Below are 19,714 nucleotides of genomic sequence, written 5' to 3'. Positions count from 1 at the left end.
ATTCATTTTCGTCTATGGATGCTGCATGATTTGTGACATGTCACACTAGCTCGTAACACTGGGAAGGTCCAGACTCCGGGTATCAGATTGACTTCGCTTGGAATAACCCAGTCGCTGCTCTGATGCCTGATAAGTCAGACAGGAATAATGTGCATTGGCCTCCCTCAGTGCTCCCATTCTAGTATATTGCTTGGTTGATGTTTTCTGTACTGTTTAAACCTCTGTATATTTTACAGATTTGTGTCTGTTCTTTGATGATTGATGTGTAAGCCTCTTCTTTTAGTGGTTGCTGTAACTTTGCCTTAAACTGATTTGGGGAGAAGAATACTGGGTCTGATTTTTTTCAGGCAATGCAATTAATTATACCAGTTCAATTTGACAATGTCTTCAAATAGAGCCATGGGCCTGCGTGCTGGTGTGCTTGTTCTTCAATGAGCCGTTTTCCCAGAGTGGGGCTAAGGGGGTCATATTGTCCCCTATTGGTGGGAGCACAGCTAGAGTCAGAGCAGGAGCTCTCTGTGATAGTGCGGGTTGCTTTTCCCTCTCCGCTCCCCCGTCCACTCCTATAGTGTTCGGGTGATTCAGGAAACTAGGCTCTCAAGCGAAGTGTGGGCATCTGACAGTACGGAGGTGACAGCTAGGAGCCATTTATGTGTCAAACTCCCCAGACTAACAGCCACCCTGGTCTTTGTGAATAACCCTGAGCAAACTGGCTGTATCTAAGGGTTCAGAGGGGTCAGGGATTGGGAAGCAGGAGGAGATAGTGGACAAGGAAGGGGCGTAGAAGACTGAGGAAAAAGGAAGGAAAATATAGGGCTGGTGAAGGGACAGGAGGCTTGAGGAGACTGTGCACAGGGCAGGAGACTGAGTGGGGCAGGGTGGAGGACCTGGTCAGGAAAAGCTGAGATTCCCCACTAGCTGGTGAGCCTACACGTGCTGGTGCTTAGAACAAATCTCAGGGGAATCCTAGACCAGTTCTCCAGGTGGTAGCCCCTCCCCTAATTGTTCTGGCTCCTGCTCTCTGGGGGGTGGGGGGATAGCTTTGCTTCTCAGACCCCTCACTCTCTGCGCCTCTGCAGGGTGATCCCAACCAGCTGGGCTCCAGGAGTGGGTTAGTGCTAGGACTGTTCTTGGATTCATTGGCCCTTCTACTTGAGGGTCCCTTCTTGCATTACAGCCTGAGCCTGGACCTCATGCTGCTGCTGCTTCTGCCCCCTCCTGCCCCCAATGTCAACACTACCCCTGCTGGAACCCTTTTCTTTCCTCCTACTTTCCCCCAGCTCCATTCCAGTAGCTGTCCTGCTGGTGGGTCTTCAGCCCTGCTGGATAGCAGGGAGCACCACTGTGGGCTGTGAGGTTCATCCCCTGCAGGGATCCCCGATTGCTGCCACACCTCTGCTCTGACTCCTCTTTAGAGACCCCCTTCTGCCAGCCAGGCCTCAACCCCCAACCTGGGTCAGTTGGTTAGCCTTCCCTCCATCCCCACTTCCTGACATAGGGATGCAGCAGTGGCTGGTGTTGGCTTCCTTGCATCAAGCCCAGGAGCAGATCTACATGGGGCGTGGCCAGTAGGGGCCTAAAGCTCTTCATCTGTTTGAGAGGCTCTTCTAAGGCTTCCAGCAGCAGGGAGGGGAGAGGGCTTGTAAGGGGAAGCAGGCCTAATGGTAAAGGGGATGGAGAGAGGTGGTGCTGGGTTAGTTCTGCACCTGGGCCAATCCACTCCCTATTAGGACTCTAAAGGGCCAGACAGCTTTTCAAAGGCCAGCTTTGCCTCTCCACTTGCAAACCATTGCACCTGACTTACTAGATCTGTAACCCTTTCCTTTGCCAAGGACCATCCCGTGTCCCCTTCATATAAACTCTTACCCTTGCCTTTTAAACTGCTTTCACCAAGAGGCTCGGGTCTGGGAAGAGAGGCTTGAGAGGGGACCCATCCAGGCCACACAGATCCACATGCTGCTAGCACAAGACTCCACAAGGGCAAAGCTGGGAGTGGTTTGGATCAACACCCTGTAGGAACATGGCAGGCTTTGGGGGGTTTCTTAAACTGACACCATTTTTTTCATCCCAGCTGCTGTTATCTGTATCAGGCCTACAGTGTGCTTGGAGAGCTGGAGAATCTGGCCTCCCAGTAGGGAAGGGGCCTTCCAGCCTGGACAGACAGCCTTGTGGCTGGCAGATGGCCCTGCCCCAAGCTTGCTTCACCATTGACAACTCCTTCCTCCACAATTCTCTGCCCTTCTATCCCAATTTTAAAAAGCACTTTTTAAAAACTACTTCACTGCAGAGCTGTAGCAATGCAGTTCTTGCCCTTCTCTGGGCCTCTCTATCCACATAGCGAAGCAGGACCCCCTGGCTGAGAACTCCTGGGGCAGGGCACCATTGGCTGCCGCTGTACTGCCATTCCCTCCTTCCCTGCTCTGAAAACATGTCTGACTTATACTGTGGCAGTGTGCCAGCTGCTGTACACAAAACAAAATCTAGAGCATGTACTTCTACTCCAGCCCCATCACAGTTATTTCCTTATGCAGTGCAAGGCCCCGGGCTCTCTGGTGGAGGAGGCAGGCCATATGTGCTTTACAAATATAGTTATTTGTTTCCCAATCCACGCCCGCCCCCCCAAGCAAATATTCTGCTCCCTGGCAGCCTCTTGGAGAAGAGAGGGGTCTGACTTGCTCCTCTAGCCAGCCCATCCAACCCATGGCTCTTAACACCTGACCAGGTCTCACATCCTCCTCCCTGCTGTTTGGAAGTTAGGTTGAAAATTAATTCTACACCATGGGGAAAAATTGAACCATGTGAAAAAGTAGGAAGAGATCACACAGAAAACAGAATTCAGGCACCACCATGTATTTACAGTAAAAAGTTTAGTTATCAAAGTAACAAGGTAAAAAATTCTAAACACCAACTGTGCTCTACACCCGCATGCAGTCACAGAGCAACTGACACCTTCCTCAGACACACAAATTGTTAGTGAGTGGAGTAGAGACAAAGCCCAGGAATAGTCTCAGAAGTATTCACATCAATTACAATGGCCTCACTAGCTGGGCTGAGTAAAGTCAATGGACCAGAGTCCCAGGGCTACTGGAGTCGGTGGCTGGTTTCAGGAATCTCTGGGGCTGGACCCCTCAGTCTCTCCTCCTGTCTCCATCTCGCTGCTCCCCGGCTCCTTTCCCTCCGCGGCCAGGTTCCCTTCTCCTGCCTTCCCCCCCGGGCAGACGCTGATGGGAACGGCTCTCCCTTCGGCAGCTGGCAGGGCCAGAGGCGGCGCCTCGATGCAGAGCTGCCCGTCCTGGGACAGGGAGCAGAGCAGGGCCTGCACGTTCACGGCTTCCGGCAGGAGCGTTTCTCGGCGGATCTCTCTGTACTCGTGGGAGCAGACTCCAGCCCCCGACTCCGTTTTCTTCTCCTGCTTCCCCGTCACCGTCAGCTTCCTCCCGGCCAGTCTCACCATCAGCTCAGCTGGGGAGAAGCCGCTCACGTCCAGGGAGAGCTGGTACTTCTCCTTCCCCGGCGCCCGGGACCCGGGCTCCTTCCCAGCACCCTCGGCCAGGGACCGGCCGCTCTGCCTTGGCGTCGCCCTCCCCTGGCCTCCCCCGCGGAGAAGGGGATGAGCCAGCAGGAGGGAGTGTCTCATGCGCTCCATCTCCTCCAGGGGCGTCGGCAGGTCCCCCACCAGCTGGCCCCAGAGGCTGGGGGGACCCGGCCCCACGAGGCTGGACACGGGGCCACAGCCCCGCCACAGCCACACTGGGAGCGGGAGCATCCTGCCGGGGCCTGGCGCCGCTGGGCCGAGCTCAGCTGCCGGGACGCTGCTGCTGCTGCTGCTGCTGCTGCTGGAGCCGCCTGTGCCGGGCTCCCTGCCGGGCTGCTGCTGCCTGGCTCCGGCGGCCCCAGCGCCGCCCTTTATACCGCGCCGGGCGCTTCGGGAACCTGCCGGTCCGCCTGGGGGCGGGGCCTGGCTCTGCTCGGGCGGGGCGGGGCTGGGGGCGGAGCTGCCGGGCTGGGCTTTGCTGGATCCTTCCCGATCCCGCTGGGGCAGGGAGGGAGCGGGCCGGTCTCAGCGCCGGGGCACAGGCTTGGCCGGGCGGTACCGCCGAGGTGACCGTTCCCCGGCCGGTGTCTGGGCGGGGGGGACAGTTGATTTGTGGCGCAGACACGTGAGATTGGCAAACGCCCCCACAGCGCACGTGTAATACACAATAACAGAGACTCGTCTCCAGTCCCAAAGGCGGGCTGCGTCCCGAACCTGTTCACACCAGCAGCCCCAGGGGAGTCACTCCGATCTCTCCCGTGAGTGCGGGTCACGGAATGGGTCCCCTCCTTCCCCATCAATCGCTGGGGGAGCGTTAGTGAAACCCTGACAATGCCTGAAACGAAACTAAATATGTAACAGCCCCCCCGCCCCGTCTCCAGCCTCTGCCACCCCCCCCCCCCCTCCCCCGGCTCCAGCCTCTGCCCCCGGCGCTGAGACCGGCCCGCTCCCTCCCTGCCCCAGCGGGATCGGGAAGGATCCAGCAAAGCCCAGCCCGGCAGCTCCGCCCCCAGCCCCGCCCCGCCCGAGCAGAGCCAGGCCCCGCCCCCAGGCGGACCGGCAGGTTCCCGAAGCGCCCGGCGCGGTATAAAGGGCGGCGCTGGGGCCGCCGGAGCCAGGCAGCAGCAGCCCGGCAGGGAGCCCGGCACAGGCGGCTCCAGCAGCAGCAGCAGCAGCGTCCCGGCAGCTGAGCTCGGCCCAGCGGCGCCAGGCCCCGGCAGGATGCTCCCGCTCCCAGTGTGGCTGTGGCGGGGCTGTGGCCCCGTGTCCAGCCCCGTGGGGCCGGGTCCCCCCAGCCTCTGGGGCCAGCTGGTGGGGGACCTGCCGACGCCCCTGGAGGAGATGGAGCGCATGAGACACTCCCTCCTGCTGGCTCATCCCCTTCTCCGCGGGGGAGGCCAGGGGAGGGCGACGCCAAGGCAGAGCGGCCGGTCCCTGGCCGAGGGTGCTGGGAAGGAGCCCGGGTCCCGGGCGCCGGGGAAGGAGAAGTACCAGCTCTCCCTGGACGTGAGCGGCTTCTCCCCAGCTGAGCTGATGGTGAGACTGGCCGGGAGGAAGCTGACGGTGACGGGGAAGCAGGAGAAGAAAACGGAGTCGGGGGCTGGAGTCTGCTCCCACGAGTACAGAGAGATCCGCCGAGAAACGCTCCTGCCGGAAGCCGTGAACGTGCAGGCCCTGCTCTGCTCCCTGTCCCAGGACGGGCAGCTCTGCATCGAAGCGCCGCCTCTGGCCCTGCCAGCTGCCGAAGGGAGAGCCGTTCCCATCAGCGTCTGCCCGGGGGGGAAGGCAGGAGAAGGGAACCTGGCCGCGGAGGGAAAGGAGCCGGGGAGCAGCGAGATGGAGACAGGAGGAGAGACTGAGGGGTCCAGCCCCAGAGATTCCTGAAACCAGCCACCGACTCCAGTAGCCCTGGGCCTCTGGTCCATCTGATTCCACTCAGCCCAGCTGGAGCAGCCCTTGGTCTGGGTGTGAAGGTTTCGGAGCCCATTCTTGGGCTGCCAGCAACTGTTCTATGCTCTACGTGTCTCTCTGTAGGAGCAGGGACTGGGATGCTCTGACTCTGCTCGTTTTGTATCAGCGCTTTGGGCTTTTGTACAACTTTTATCCCTCTCCTGAATTACAAAGTAAAGGTTTTTATTTTAACTACAAACTTGTGTCGTGTGATGGGCTCTACTGCCTTGAGTCTCTATGTTTGACCTGTAGAAATATACCCCCCCGTTTCTGCCAGGCCTGTTCCCGTCCCTGTTTCTAGCCCTTGCTTTCATCTCAAGTGGGTGGACCCAGACCCTGCTGAGGGTTGAGAGGTGTTGGTTGTAGGCTCCAGTCTGAGGCGGGAGAATCACAGTTGTGACCAAAATCCAGTCACTGCTCTGAAGGAAGGTGTCCGTAGGGTGACCGGACAGCAACTGTGGAAAAAAGGGATGGGGTGGGGGATAATAGGCGCCTAGATAAGAGAGTCCTTGAAAACAAGACTGTCCCTCTAAAAATGGGACATCTGGTCACCCTTGGTGTGGTTAACTGGGTGGGGACTGGGCACCAGAGCCCTGATCCTTAAAGGTACTTGAAGGGGTTTCTCTACCTCTTTAAGCTCTAAGGCCCCTATTTACACATCTTTAACATTTTCAAACCAACCTTTCAGCTGCCTCCCCACCCTATACGACGCTATGGGTTTGTTTGTTTTTTTTAGGGGAAGTACACAGTGTGATGCCTGGCTGTCAGTGTCTTTGACTATTTTGTATCAGACTCTGGAAATAGACCAGGTCAGTTCTCAGCCTTGAGAGAGAAACCATTTTCTCTTTAAAACAGTGGGGGAAACATGACCCTGGCAGGGGTTCAGAGGTGCTGCCTGTACAGTCCCAGTCTGATATAATCAAAAACTGGTGACTTAAGTCAGGTCACTGTTCTGAGAGGGTCAGGCCAGTGGTGCTCAAACTTTTCCAGTCGCTCCCCCTATTCCCAGAAATGGGATCTGTCCACAGCCCCCCTCCCTTACTGAACAGCCAAGGTTTCCTCAGCAGTGGAGCTTGGGCTGAAGGGGGAGCTGGGCTGGGGGCAGAGGGGAACAAGGGCAGAGCTGGGTCTGGAGGCGGAGCTCATCTGGGGACGGAGAAGGGTTGGAAGTGTGACGCTCCCTCCCTGCCCCCCAGGCTGACTTCAGCCATGCTCTGTGCCCCCTCAAATGTTCCTCCATCCCCCCCTTAGGGGGATGCACCCCACACTTTGAGAGCCAGTGACTTAGCAGTTGGGAACTTGGTCAGGGAGGGGACTAGGAACCAACTAGCTGTTTCTAGCACCCCACCCTGCAATTTGCCAGGTGCCCGCAAGGGGGCAGACCCTGGGGGGCACAGACGAATAATTGTGATGGGAGTTGTCATAAATATAAAGGGAAGGGTAAACCCCTTTAAAATCCGTCCTGGCCAGAGGAAATCTCCTCTCACCTGTAAAGGGTTAAGAAGCTAAAGGTAACCTCGCTGGCACCTGACCAAAATGACCAATGAGGAGACAAGATACTTTCAAAAGCTGGGAGGAGGGAGAGAAACAAAGGGTCTGTGTGTCTGTCTATATTCTGTCTTTGCCGGGGATAGACCAGGAATGGAGTCTTAGAACTTTTAGTAAGTAATCTAGCTAGGTACATGTTAGATTAGGATTTCTTTAAATGGCTGAGAAAAGAATTGTGCTGAACAGAATGACTATTTCTGTCTGTATCTTTTTTGTAACTTAAGGTTTTGCCTAGAGGGGTTCTCTATGTTTTGAATCTAATTACCCTGTAAGGTATCTACCATCCTGATTTTACAGGGGGAATTTCTTATTTCTAATTACTTCTATTTTTATTAGAAGTCTTCTTGTAAGAAAACTGAATGCTTTTTCATTGTTCTCAGATCCAAGGGTTTGGGTCTGTGGTCACCGATGCAAATTGGTGAGGCTTTTTATCCAACATTTCCCAGGAAAGGGGGGGTGCAAGTGTGGGAGGATTGTTCATTGTTCTTAAGATCCAAGGGTCTGGGTCTGTAGTCACCTAGGCAAATTGGTGAGGCTTTTTACCAAATCTTGTCCAGGAAGTGGGGTGCAAGGTTTTGGGAAGTATTTTGGGGGGGAAAGACGTGTCCAAACAGCTCTTCCCCAGTAACCAGTATTTGTTTGGTGGTGGTAGCGGCCAATCCAAGGACAAAGGGTGGAATATTTTGTACCTTGGGGAAGTTTTGACCTAAGCTGGTAAAGATAAGCTTAGGAGGTTTTTCATGCAGGTCCCCACAGCTGTACCCTAGAGTTCAGAGTGGGGGAGGAACCTTGACAGGAGTAAAATATAAAAGCAACCTCTGCAAACCTCCGTGCACAGGACAGTCGAGGGGGAGCCAAAACTAGACAAAACGTGGCCTTGTCGCTTATCAGCAAATCCTACGGGAAGGGGCCTGTTTGGCAGGGCCAGCTGCCCATCTCGCTGCCCCATTGGGAAGCCCAGCTTGTTCCTTCGCTCCCAGGCACACAGGGCCTTTCTAGGAGGCTGCGGCAGAGGAATGCCCTGTGTGCGCCAGGAGGGTGGCTCGGAACCTTTCCAGACTACTGGCCCCCTTTCAGTTATCACCTCACTTAAAAACGACTCGCTTACAAAACGGGACATAGAAATACGGAAGTGTCACAGCAGACTAGTACTGAAAAATGGCTTTATGTTCTCCTTTTGACCATATCATCATAAAATAAATCTACTGGAATGTAAATTTTGTACTTACATTTCTGTGTACAGTACACACAGCCGTGGGTTCCGGAAGAGCATGGCCAACAGGCCATGGCCCTCCCAGGTTTTGCCATGGGCCTGGCCCCGTCCCCTGACCAGCCCAGAAGCTGAAGCCTGGCATGGGTAAGAGCAGCCCAGGGACCCTGGGAAGCTGTGGACCTGCCACATGCCTGGGGTAGGGGGGGCCCAAAAGCAGCCCCCAGCCTGTGTCCCTGCCCTCCAGGCCCCCCACCCAGCATAGATGGAGCATCTGCAGCTCCCTACAGCTGCAGAGGTGGTTCTTACCCTGGCCCGGCTGCTGCTTTTTGACCCTTGAGGCCCCACCCCCAGGCCAGGGCAGAAGCTGGAGCTGGGTCGGGGTAATAGTCATGCAGGAAACTATGGGGAGCCACAGACTCTCCACCTGCCCTGGATGGCAGGCCAGGGACACAAGCTGGGGACTGCTCTCGGCAATGGGTTGAACTGGTCAATGAAATAATGAGGAGATGAAGGATGCCTCCCACGGCTTCCCTGTTGGGGGTTCTTTAAAGGAGATTTTGAAAAATTCTCACGTTCGTTTTCCATGAGCCCAGGACAGAAGGCACAGAGCAGAGCAAAGGATTTTCTTTCAGAGAGGAAAGACAGCAGCAGGCCTTGCTCTTGCCTCAGACAGAGGCAGATTAGGGGTTTGTGGGGCCCTGGGCCAGAGCAAGTGGGGTCCCCCCCTAACCTCCAGCGCTCCTGCCAGGGAGTAGGGGAAGTCCCCATACTCCAACCCTGCTCCCTGGCAGGAGAGCCAGGCAGGCAGAGCAGGGCAAACCCCTACACCCTGACCACACTCCCCAGCAGGTGCGCCGGGTGGGCAGGGGGAGCCCCAATTGGCCAGGGCTCCTCAGCACTGGCCCAGTGGCTAATTCGACACTAGTTTCAAGAACTTTGTAGTTCAACTGTGAGTTCTGGAATTGATCATGGCATCACAACATCCAGCCCTCAGTGGGATAGCTCAGTGGTTTGAGCATTGGCCTGCTAAACCCAGGGTTGTGAGTTCACTCCTTGAGGGGGCTGTTAAATTGATCTGGGGCAAAAAAATGGGGACTGGTCCTGCTTTGAGCAGGCAGCTGGACTAGATGATCTCCTGAGGTCCCTTCCAAACCTGATATTCTGTGATCCCTGATTGTCAGTACTGAGGGGATTCAGGCACCATCCTAGGAGATCCTGTTCCCAGGTTACTGAATATTCCACATTGTGCCCAAATATACACTTACAGTCTATACAAGTGCCTCAAAGTCCAAGCCACTTTGCGAGTGGCTGGTGGGGGTAAGAGCAACCCAAACCCACCCTCTGCTCCAGGTCCCAGCGCAGGGACCCTATAGGTAGCAGCCATCCACAACGTCCCTCTAAATTAACTGTGCTGCTGCTGCTGCTGCTGCTGCTCTAATTACTTGAGCCACTTCCCCATGGCTCACGCACATTCTTCACCCTTACCTCAGGGCCTTGGCCTTGTAAAGTCCCAGCCTGGAACAAGAGCCACTCTCCTCCAGCTCTAGCAAGGAACTGAACTGGCTCTGGCCCTGCAGCTCTTCTTATACTGACCTGCTGGGCCCTGATTGGCTGCTTCCTACACAGCCGCTCTAGGCAGCTTGGAGGACCTCTCTACTGCCCTTTTCTGGGAAAACAAAATATCCACTGGCTCCCTAGATAGCTTTGAGGAGCAGTGGGTGCTGTCCGGCGTTCTCTGCTCCGTGTGCCCCGCTGGATCCCTGGGACTGAACCTGTGACCTCCACCCCTTGCCCTGTTATTTCTTAGTTGTCCCCCGTTTAGTTGTATCCAGGGTCCACCGGTCCCTCCCACAAGGCTGGGAGAGGGGCCTTTAGCCACAGGTGGGCTTTCACCCGCCCGCCTCCCAGACATTCAATAAGGCCCTTTTCTGGGGCGGGGTGTGGCAGTGTTATGCTTATAAGAAGCACACGGGATCTTTTTCAGAGAATATGCCACGTTTATTGAAGATACAACATTTAGCATATGCATTCAAATCACACACACTGTCCCGCCAGTCGATGTTATAGTTCCCAGTCCAGAGCCCGGATCAATCTAGTGGTCAGCTAGGTTGAGCACGGGTAGGTAGGAGCCGGGTTCTGTCGGTTGCGACACAATGCTCCGGGGAAGTCTTGGCAGGACAAACCCAAAGTTTCATGGAAAAGCACCCTGTTTATATAGTGATTTTCCTTCACTGGGACCAAGGAGTTTTGCACTGTCCTGCTGTAATCAATTGTCCTTTGACGAGTGCTTGTTTTCTTAAGTTGTTCTTCTTCTCATCCTTTATCTTGTTCTTTCATCGAGTTTTTCAGGGAGTTATCCCACGCTGGTTTTGATCACAGCTATCTTGTCCCCATTGATGGGTGCCTGCCACATCTTTTAGAGTCACCAATTTGCCCTCTTCTGACATCTCAATAGGGGCTTGTTGCAATCTCCTGGCGCCCTTACGTCTGCCCTTGGTTCCTACCTAGGACGTCTGGTCCGGTGATGGCCTTCACATTTATCTTCTAACACACACATTCCTCATTCACACACAAAACAGGATTGATTTACACAATCCATTTGAACAGGAACATCAAATTGCAATGCAGGATTCCATTCTTTACTTATTTCAAAGTGCTAAACCTACAAGAAAATGGTGACCCTAAAGGTCTGTCACTGCCTTGAAATCAGCTCCAGTCCCAGATGCTGGCTGATGCATCTTTACCAATGGCCCATTAGGCCATTCCATTCTGCTTTCAGAAAGGCTGACTGGCAGGATATGATCAAATCATACCCTAACACATTTAATACATGCGACATTATTATTCTTTATCCTTCATTCTAAATTATACAAAATACAAACATAAAATCCTACTACTACTCCTACTCAAGGCCTCCAGCAGGGGGCCTCAGAGCCTAGTCCACCCCATCACAACCTCCAAAAGGAGAGATTTTTAGTATGATTTAATTACCTTATTTTCTACAGTTACTCAGTTTGAGTTTTGCTTTCTAGTCCTTCCTTGGGTTTTGAGCAATCAACTTCCAACTTTAGAAGGAGTGTGTCCGGGTGTTTGCCAAGAACCCGAGTAAGCCAGCGTCTCTGCAGAAAGCAAGTGCCTCCGCCCCAGCTCCCGCCCTGAACCTTTGTATCACAGTTTCAATGTTGCACACTGAAGGAGTTTATAACACCTTTAACGCTGGGGGCCCCTGTAATCGATACAACAGCACCAAGACCATGCATCGCGTGGGGAGTGGGAGGTGACGAAGGAAGGGCTTGTCCGCAGCCAGACAGTTGAAACTGTCAACCGGATGGGCAGGGACAGAACAGGGGTTTACGTGTCTGAGCAGCTGACTTGGTAGCCCTGGCTGATGGGCCAGAAATCAGTGCCTCCCCCAACTCAGGAGCCTCAGCCTCAAACCCTCTCCTGCAGTAAGGCACCTATGCCAGGTTAGCCACCTAGGTCGCCCATGTCCTACTGGCCGCACCCACGTCTCTCTCTGTGTCGCATGATTCCTCTTGTAAGTGTCAATCCTTCCAGCCCTTCCCTAAGGAGTGGGGCTCCCCTTGGACAGAAGGGCTTGTCCGTCTGCTGGGTCAGAAAGAAGGGCCCAAGTCACTGGAAACTCAGGCTATTTATCCAGAAGGCCTTTCTGTCCCTGTTGGTCTCTGGAGAATTCACTTTGAACCAGCCCATGTGAGTCTCTCCAGGTGGTGGGACCGCTCTGGAACTGTCACAGTCTGAGTGAATTTCCCCAATCACCCCGCACTGTTCTTAGTTCCCGGTGGGCTGTGGTCACTCTGCCCCATGGAACTAAAGTACAGACAGTCCCTGGCCCACAGCGATGTGATGTAAACATGAGATGCACTGTCCTAGGGTTGGGGGGTTCCACGACCACCGCTCCCAAGAGAAGGAGGCGGGTGGTGGTGGTCGGGGACTCTCTCCTCGGGGGGACCGAGTCATCTATCTGCCACCCCGACCGGGAAAACCGAGAAGTCTGCTGCTTGCCAGGAGCTAAGATTCGCGATGTGATGGAGAGACTGCCGAGACTCATCAAGCCCTCGGATCGCTACCCCTTCCTGCTTCTCCACGTGGGCACCAATGATACTGCCAAGAAGGACCTTGAGCGGATCGCTGCGGACTATGTGGCTCTGGGAAGAAGGATAAAGGAGTTTGAGGTGCAAGTGGTCTTCTCATCCATCCTCCCCATGGAAGGAAAAGGCCAGGGTAGAAACCATCGAATCGTGGAAGTCAACGAATGGCTACGCAGGTGGTGTCAGAGAGAAGGCTTTGGATTCTTTGACCATGGGATGGTGTTCCATGAAGGAGGAGTGCTGGGCACAGACGGGCTCCACCTAACAAAGAGAGGGAAGAGCATCTTCGCAAGCAGGCTGGCTAACCTAGTGAGGAGGGCTTTAAACTAGGTTCACCGGGGGAAGGAGACCAAAGCCCTGAGGTAAGTGGGGAAGTGGGACACCGGGAGAAAGCACAAGCAGGAGCGTGTGAGAGGGGAGGGCTCTTGCCTCATACTGCGAAAGAGGGGCGATCAGCAGGTTATCTCCAGTGCCTATACACAAATGCACAAAGCTTGGGAAACAAGCAGGGAGAACTGGAGGTCCTGGCAAAGTCAAGGAATTATGATGTGATTGGAATAACAGAGTCTTGGTGGGATAACTCACATGACTGGAGTACCGTCAGGGACGGATATAAACTGTTCAGGAAGGACAGGCAGGGCAGAAAAGGTGGGGGAGTTGCACTGTATGTAAGGGAGCAGTATGACTGCTCAGAGCTCCGGTATGAAACTGCAGAAAAACCTGAGAGTCTCTGGATTAAGTTTAGAAGTGTGAGCACCAAGGGTGATGTCGTGGTGGGAGTCTGCTATAGACCACCGGACCGGGGGATGAGGTGGACGAGGCTTTCTTCCGGCAACTTGCAGAAGCTACTAGATTGCACGCCCTGGTTCTCATGGGAGACTTCAATCACCCTGATATCTGCTGGGAGAGCAATACAGTGGTGCACAGACAATCCAGGAAGTTTTTGGAAAGTCTAGGGGACAATTTCCTGGTGCAAGTGCTGGGGCAGAGCTCTTCTTGACATGCTGCTCAGAAACCGGGAAGAAATTAGTAGGGGAAGCAAAAGTGGAATGGGAACCTGGGAGGCAGTGACCATGAGATGGTCGAGTTCAGGATCCTGACACAAGGAGGAAAGGAAAGCAGCAGAATACGGACCCTGGACTTCAGAAAAGCAGACTTAGACTCCCTCAGGGAACTGATGGGCAAGATCCCCTGGAGAATAACATGAGGGGGAAAGGAGTCCAGGAGAGCTGGCTTTATTTTAAAGAATCCTTATTGAGGTTACAGGGACAAACCATCCCGATGTGTAGAAAGAATAGTAAATATGGCAGGCCACCAGCTTAGCTTAACAGTGAAATCCTCGCTGATCTTAAACACAAAAAAGAAGCTTCCAAGAAGTGGAAGATTGGACAAATGACCAGGGATGAGTATAAAAATATTGCTCGGGCATGCAGGAGTGAAATCAGGAAGGCCAAATCACATCTAGAGTTGCAGCTGGCAAGAGATGTTAAGAGTAACAAGAAGGGTTTCTTCAGGTATGTTAGCAACAAGAAGAAAGTCAAGGAAAGTGTGGGCCCCTTACTGAATGAGGGAGGCAACCTAGTGACAGAGGATGTGGAAAAAGCTAATGTACTCAATGACAGGTTTCAGAGTAACAGCCGTGTTAGTCTGTATTCGTAAAAAGAAAAAAGAAAAGGAGTACTTGTGGCACCTTAGAGACTAACCAGTTTATTTGAGCATGAGCTTTCATGAGCTACAGCTCACTTCATCGGCTATGCATCCGATGAAGTGAGCTGTAGCTCACGAAAGCTCATGCTCAAATAAACTGGTTAGTCTCTAAGGTGCCACAAGTACTCCTTTTCTTTTTTCTTTTTACTAATGTACTCAATGTTTTTTTGCCTCTGTCTTCAAGAACAAGGTCAGCTCCCAGACTACTGCACTGGGCAGCACAGCATGGGGAGGAGGTGACCAGCCCTCTGTGGAGAAAGAAGTGATTCGGGACTATTTAGAAAAGCTGGATGTGCACAAGTCCATGGGGCCGGATGTGCTGCATCCGAGAGTGCTAAAGGAGTTGGCGGATGTGATTGCGGAGCCATTGGCCATTATCTTTGAAAACTCATGGCGATCGGGGGAAGTCCCGGACGACTGGAAAAAGGCTAATGTAGTGCCCATCTTTAAAAAAGGGAAGAAGGAGGATCCTGGGAACTACAGGCCAGTCAGCCTCACCTCACTCCCCGGAAAAATCATGGAGCAGGTCCTCAAGGAATCAATTCTGAAGCACTTAGATGAGAGGAAAGTGATCAGGAACAGTCAGCATGGATTCACCAAGGGCAAGTCATGCCTGACTAATCTAATTGCCTTCTATGACGAGATAACTGGCTCTGTGGATGAAGGGAAAGCAGTGGACGTGTTGTTCCTTGACTCTAGCAAAGCTTTTGACACGGTCTCCCACAGTATTCTTGCCAGCAAGTTAAGGAAGTATGGGCTGGATGAATGCACTATAAGGTGGGTAGAAAGTTGGCTAGATTGTCGGGCTCAACGGGTAGTGATCAATGGCTCCATGTCTAGTTGGCAGCCAGTATCAAGCGGAGTGCCCCAATGGTCGGTCCTGGGGCCAGTTTTGTTCAATATCTTTATAAATGATCTGGAGGATGGTGTGGATTGCACCCTCAGCAAGTTTGCAGACGACACTAAACTGGGAGGAGAGGTAGATACGCTGGAGGGTAGGGATAGGATACAGAGAGACCTAGACAAATTGGAGGATTAGGCCAAAAGAAATCTGATGAGGTTCAACAAGGACAAGTGCAGAGTCCTGCACTTAGGACGGAAGAATCCAATGCACCGCTACAGACTAGGGACCGAATGGCTAGGCAGCAGTTCTGCAGAAAAGGACCTAGGGGTTAGAGTGGACAAGAAGCTAGATATGAGTCAACAGTGTGCCCTTGTTGCCAAGAAGGCCAATGGCATTTTGGGACGTATAAGTAGGGGCATTGCCAGGAGATCGAGGGACGTGATCATTCCCCTCTGTTCAACATTGGTGAGGCCTCATCTGGAGTACTGTGTCCAGTTTTGGGCCCCACACTACAAGAAGGATGTGGAAAAATTGGAGAGTCCAGCGAAGGGCAACAAAAATGATTAGGGGACTGGAACACATGGACTTATGAGGAGAGGCTGAGGGAACTGGGATTGTTTAGTCTGCGGAAGAGAAGAATGAGGGGGGATTTGATAGCTGCTTTCAACTACCTGAAAGGTGGTTCCAACGGGGATGGATCTAGACTATTCTCAGTGGTAGCGGATGACAGGACAAGGAGTAATGGTCTCAAGTTGCAGTGGGAGAGATTTAGGTTGGATATCAGGAAAAAGTTTTTCACTAGGAGGGTGGTGAAACACTGGAATGCGTTACCTAGGGAGGTGGTGGAATCTCCTTCCTTAGAAGTTTTTAAGGTCAGGCTTGACAAAGCCCTGGCTGGGATGATTTAATTGGGGATCGGTCCTGCTTTGAGCAGGGGGTTGGACCAGATGACCTCCTGAGGTCCCTTCCAACCCTGATATTCTATGATTCATACAAATCAGAGATCCCAAGATTACTGCAGGGCATTACCATATATGTCACAGCTGTTTACAGGAGTATGTGCCTCTGGGCCTGGTGTTCGGTTCCTAGTCCCCTCCTGAATCAGGCACACTCCCACTCACTCTCAAAATGCCCGCCCTTTATCACAGCTGTTCTGCTCTTGTCTTAGACCCGCACCCTACAATCAACAACTCTCAACCCTCAAAACCATCATGTTCCCTCACTTCTAGATTGACAGGGGCCTCTGCAGAGACACATGAGAACTGACCTGGGAAAATGGCAGTTTATTGCCAAAGGTGAAACATGAAATAGTAAATCAAGCAGGCAGAGCTCGTCAGACAGCACCGTTTGTATTTACTAGAAAGGTTGAGATTTAATTTTCAAATTCAAGACAAGTATTCTAGCAAAATAAAAAAAAAGCACAGAGCCATGGAGCATCCCACAGTCACTTCTTACACAGAGACACACTGACAACACAGACTAGATTCTGACAGCCCAGGAATGGGCTCCGAAACCTTCACACCCAGACCAAGGGCTGCTCCAGCTGGGCTGAGTGGAATCAGATGGACCAGAGGCCCAGGGCTACTGGAGTCGGTGGCTGGTTTCAGGAATCTCTGGGGCTGGACCCCTCAGTCTCTCCTCCTGTCTCCATCTCGCTGCTCCCCGGCTCCTTTCCCTCCGCGGCCAGGTTCCCTTCTCCTGCCTTCCCCCCCGGGCAGACGCTGATGGGAACGGCTCTCCCTTCGGCAGCTGGCAGGGCCAGAGGCGGCGCCTCGATGCAGAGCTGCCCGTCCTGGGACAGGGAGCAGAGCAGGGCCTGCACGTTCACGGCTTCCGGCAGGAGCGTTTCTCGGCGGATCTCTCTGTACTCGTGGGAGCAGACTCCAGCCCCCGACTCCGTTTTCTTCTCCTGCTTCCCCGTCACCGTCAGCTTCCTCCCGGCCAGTCTCACCATCAGCTCAGCTGGGGAGAAGCCGCTCACGTCCAGGGAGAGCTGGTACTTCTCCTTCCCCGGCGCCCGGGACCCGGGCTCCTTCCCAGCACCCTCGGCCAGGGACCGGCCGCTCTGCCTTGGCGTCGCCCTCCCCTGGCCTCCCCCGCGGAGAAGGGGATGAGCCAGCAGGAGGGAGTGTCTCATGCGCTCCATCTCCTCCAGGGGCGTCGGCAGGTCCCCCACCAGCTGGCCCCAGAGGCTGGGGGGACCCGGCCCCACGAGGCTGGACACGGGGCCACAGCCCCGCCACAGCCACACTGGGAGCGGGAGCATCCTGCCGGGGCCTGGCGCCGCTGGGCCGAGCTCAGCTGCCGGGACGCTGCTGCTGCTGCTGCTGCTGCTGCTGGAGCCGCCTGTGCCGGGCTCCCTGCCGGGCTGCTGCTGCCTGGCTCCGGCGGCCCCAGCGCCGCCCTTTATACCGCGCCGGGCGCTTCGGGAACCTGCCGGTCCGCCTGGGGGCGGGGCCTGGCTCTGCTCGGGCGGGGCGGGGCTGGGGGCGGAGCTGCCGGGCTGGGCTTTGCTGGATCCTTCCCGATCCCGCTGGGGCAGGGAGGGAGCGGGCCGGTCTCAGCGCCGGGGCACAGGCTTGGCCGGGCGGTACCGCCGAGGTGACCGTTCCCCGGCCGGTGTCTGGGCGGGGGGGACAGTTGATTTGTGGCGCAGACACGTGAGATTGGCAAACGCCCCCACAGCGCACGTGTAATACACAATAACAGAGACTCGTCTCCAGTCCCAAAGGCGGGCTGCGTCCCGAACCTGTTCACACCAGCAGCCCCAGGGGAGTCACTCCGATCTCTCCCGTGAGTGCGGGTCACGGAATGGGTCCCCTCCTTCCCCATCAATCGCTGGGGGAGCGTTAGTGAAACCCTGACAATGCCTGAAACGAAACTAAATATGTAACAGCCCCCCCGCCCCGTCTCCAGCCTCTGCCACCCCCCCCCCCCCTCCCCCGGCTCCAGCCTCTGCCCCCGGCGCTGAGACCGGCCCGCTCCCTCCCTGCCCCAGCGGGATCGGGAAGGATCCAGCAAAGCCCAGCCCGGCAGCTCCGCCCCCAGCCCCGCCCCGCCCGAGCAGAGCCAGGCCCCGCCCCCAGGCGGACCGGCAGGTTCCCGAAGCGCCCGGCGCGGTATAAAGGGCGGCGCTGGGGCCGCCGGAGCCAGGCAGCAGCAGCCCGGCAGGGAGCCCGGCACAGGCGGCTCCAGCAGCAGCAGCAGCAGCGTCCCGGCAGCTGAGCTCGGCCCAGCGGCGCCAGGCCCCGGCAGGATGCTCCCGCTCCCAGTGTGGCTGTGGCGGGGCTGTGGCCCCGTGTCCAGCCCCGTGGGGCCGGGTCCCCCCAGCCTCTGGGGCCAGCTGGTGGGGGACCTGCCGACGCCCCTGGAGGAGATGGAGCGCATGAGACACTCCCTCCTGCTGGCTCATCCCCTTCTCCGCGGGGGAGGCCAGGGGAGGGCGACGCCAAGGCAGAGCGGCCGGTCCCTGGCCGAGGGTGCTGGGAAGGAGCCCGGGTCCCGGGCGCCGGGGAAGGAGAAGTACCAGCTCTCCCTGGACGTGAGCGGCTTCTCCCCAGCTGAGCTGATGGTGAGACTGGCCGGGAGGAAGCTGACGGTGACGGGGAAGCAGGAGAAGAAAACGGAGTCGGGGGCTGGAGTCTGCTCCCACGAGTACAGAGAGATCCGCCGAGAAACGCTCCTGCCGGAAGCCGTGAACGTGCAGGCCCTGCTCTGCTCCCTGTCCCAGGACGGGCAGCTCTGCATCGAAGCGCCGCCTCTGGCCCTGCCAGCTGCCGAAGGGAGAGCCGTTCCCATCAGCGTCTGCCCGGGGGTGAAGGCAGGAGAAGGGAACCTGGCCGCGGAGGGAAAGGAGCCGGGGAGCAGCGAGATGGAGACAGGAGGAGAGACTGAGGGGTCCAGCCCCAGAGATTCCTGAAACCAGCCACCGACTCCAGTAGCCCTGGGCCTCTGGTCCATCTGATTCCACTCAGCCCAGCTGGAGCAGCCCTTGGTCTGGGTGTGAAGGTTTCGGAGCCCATTCTTGGGCTGCCAGCAACTGTTCTATGCTCTACGTGTCTCTCTGTAGGAGCAGGGACTGGGATGCTCTGACTCTGCTCGTTTTGTATCAGCGCTTTGGGCTTTTGTACAACTTTTATCCCTCTCCTGAATTACAAAGTAAAGGTTTTTATTTTAACTACAAACTTGTGTCGTGTGATGGGCTCTACTGCCTTGAGTCTCTATGTTTGACCTGTAGAAATATACCCCCCCGTTTCTGCCAGGCCTGTTCCCGTCCCTGTTTCTAGCCCTTGCTTTCATCTCAAGTGGGTGGACCCAGACCCTGCTGAGGGTTGAGAGGTGTTGGTTGTAGGCTCCAGTCTGAGGCGGGAGAATCACAGTTGTGACCAAAATCCAGTCACTGCTCTGAAGGAAGGTGTCCGTAGGGTGACCGGACAGCAACTGTGGAAAAAAGGGATGGGGTGGGGGATAATAGGCGCCTAGATAAGAGAGTCCTTGAAAACAAGACTGTCCCTCTAAAAATGGGACATCTGGTCACCCTTGGTGTGGTTAACTGGGTGGGGACTGGGCACCAGAGCCCTGATCCTTAAAGGTACTTGAAGGGGTTTCTCTACCTCTTTAAGCTCTAAGGCCCCTATTTACACATCTTTAACATTTTCAAACCAACCTTTCAGCTGCCTCCCCACCCTATACGACGCTATGGGTTTGTTTGTTTTTTTTAGGGGAAGTACACAGTGTGATGCCTGGCTGTCAGTGTCTTTGACTATTTTGTATCAGACTCTGGAAATAGACCAGGTCAGTTCTCA

At 55.2% G+C, this 19,714-nt stretch overlaps 4 protein-coding genes across 4 annotated transcripts; 2 read left to right on the top strand and 2 right to left on the bottom strand.

The window, feature by feature from the left end:
* Nucleotides 1–2,834: 2,834 nt before the first annotated feature.
* LOC141982045 (heat shock protein 30C-like) lies at nucleotides 2,835–3,904 on the bottom strand. The gene has a single exon (XM_074943725.1). It carries the CDS (start codon nucleotides 3,764–3,766, stop codon nucleotides 3,104–3,106), a length of 663 nt encoding a protein of 220 aa, XP_074799826.1. The 5' UTR covers nucleotides 3,767–3,904; the 3' UTR covers nucleotides 2,835–3,103.
* Nucleotides 3,905–4,631: 727 nt separating this feature from the next.
* On the top strand, nucleotides 4,632–5,684 carry LOC141982044 (heat shock protein 30C-like). The gene has a single exon (XM_074943723.1). It carries the CDS (start codon nucleotides 4,757–4,759, stop codon nucleotides 5,417–5,419), a length of 663 nt encoding a protein of 220 aa, XP_074799824.1. The 5' UTR covers nucleotides 4,632–4,756; the 3' UTR covers nucleotides 5,420–5,684.
* Nucleotides 5,685–16,335: 10,651 nt separating this feature from the next.
* LOC141982043 (heat shock protein 30C-like) lies at nucleotides 16,336–17,313 on the bottom strand. Its single transcript, XM_074943722.1, has one exon. It carries the CDS (start codon nucleotides 17,173–17,175, stop codon nucleotides 16,513–16,515), a length of 663 nt encoding a protein of 220 aa, XP_074799823.1. The 5' UTR covers nucleotides 17,176–17,313; the 3' UTR covers nucleotides 16,336–16,512.
* Nucleotides 17,314–18,044: 731 nt separating this feature from the next.
* On the top strand, nucleotides 18,045–19,093 carry LOC141982042 (heat shock protein 30C-like). Its single transcript, XM_074943721.1, has one exon. The coding sequence runs from the start codon at nucleotides 18,166–18,168 to the stop codon at nucleotides 18,826–18,828; it is 663 nt and encodes a 220-aa protein (XP_074799822.1). The 5' UTR covers nucleotides 18,045–18,165; the 3' UTR covers nucleotides 18,829–19,093.
* The last annotated feature ends 621 nt before the right edge of the window (nucleotides 19,094–19,714 follow it).

Source organism: Natator depressus, chromosome 2, assembly GCF_965152275.1.
Source record: "Natator depressus isolate rNatDep1 chromosome 2, rNatDep2.hap1, whole genome shotgun sequence".
NCBI lineage: Eukaryota > Metazoa > Chordata > Testudines > Cheloniidae > Natator > Natator depressus.
Note: the sequence above shows the minus strand (reverse complement) of the source record. Positions and strands in the feature narration are given on the sequence as shown.

Bases quoted from the DNA above. Each gene is read 5' to 3' on its own strand.
- LOC141982043 (XM_074943722.1), bottom strand. From the start codon at position 17,175: ATGCTCCCGCTCCCAGTGTGGCTGTGGCGGGGCTGTGGCCCCGTGTCC.
- LOC141982042 (XM_074943721.1), top strand. From the start codon at position 18,166: ATGCTCCCGCTCCCAGTGTGGCTGTGGCGGGGCTGTGGCCCCGTGTCC.
- LOC141982044 (XM_074943723.1), top strand. From the start codon at position 4,757: ATGCTCCCGCTCCCAGTGTGGCTGTGGCGGGGCTGTGGCCCCGTGTCC.
- LOC141982045 (XM_074943725.1), bottom strand. From the start codon at position 3,766: ATGCTCCCGCTCCCAGTGTGGCTGTGGCGGGGCTGTGGCCCCGTGTCC.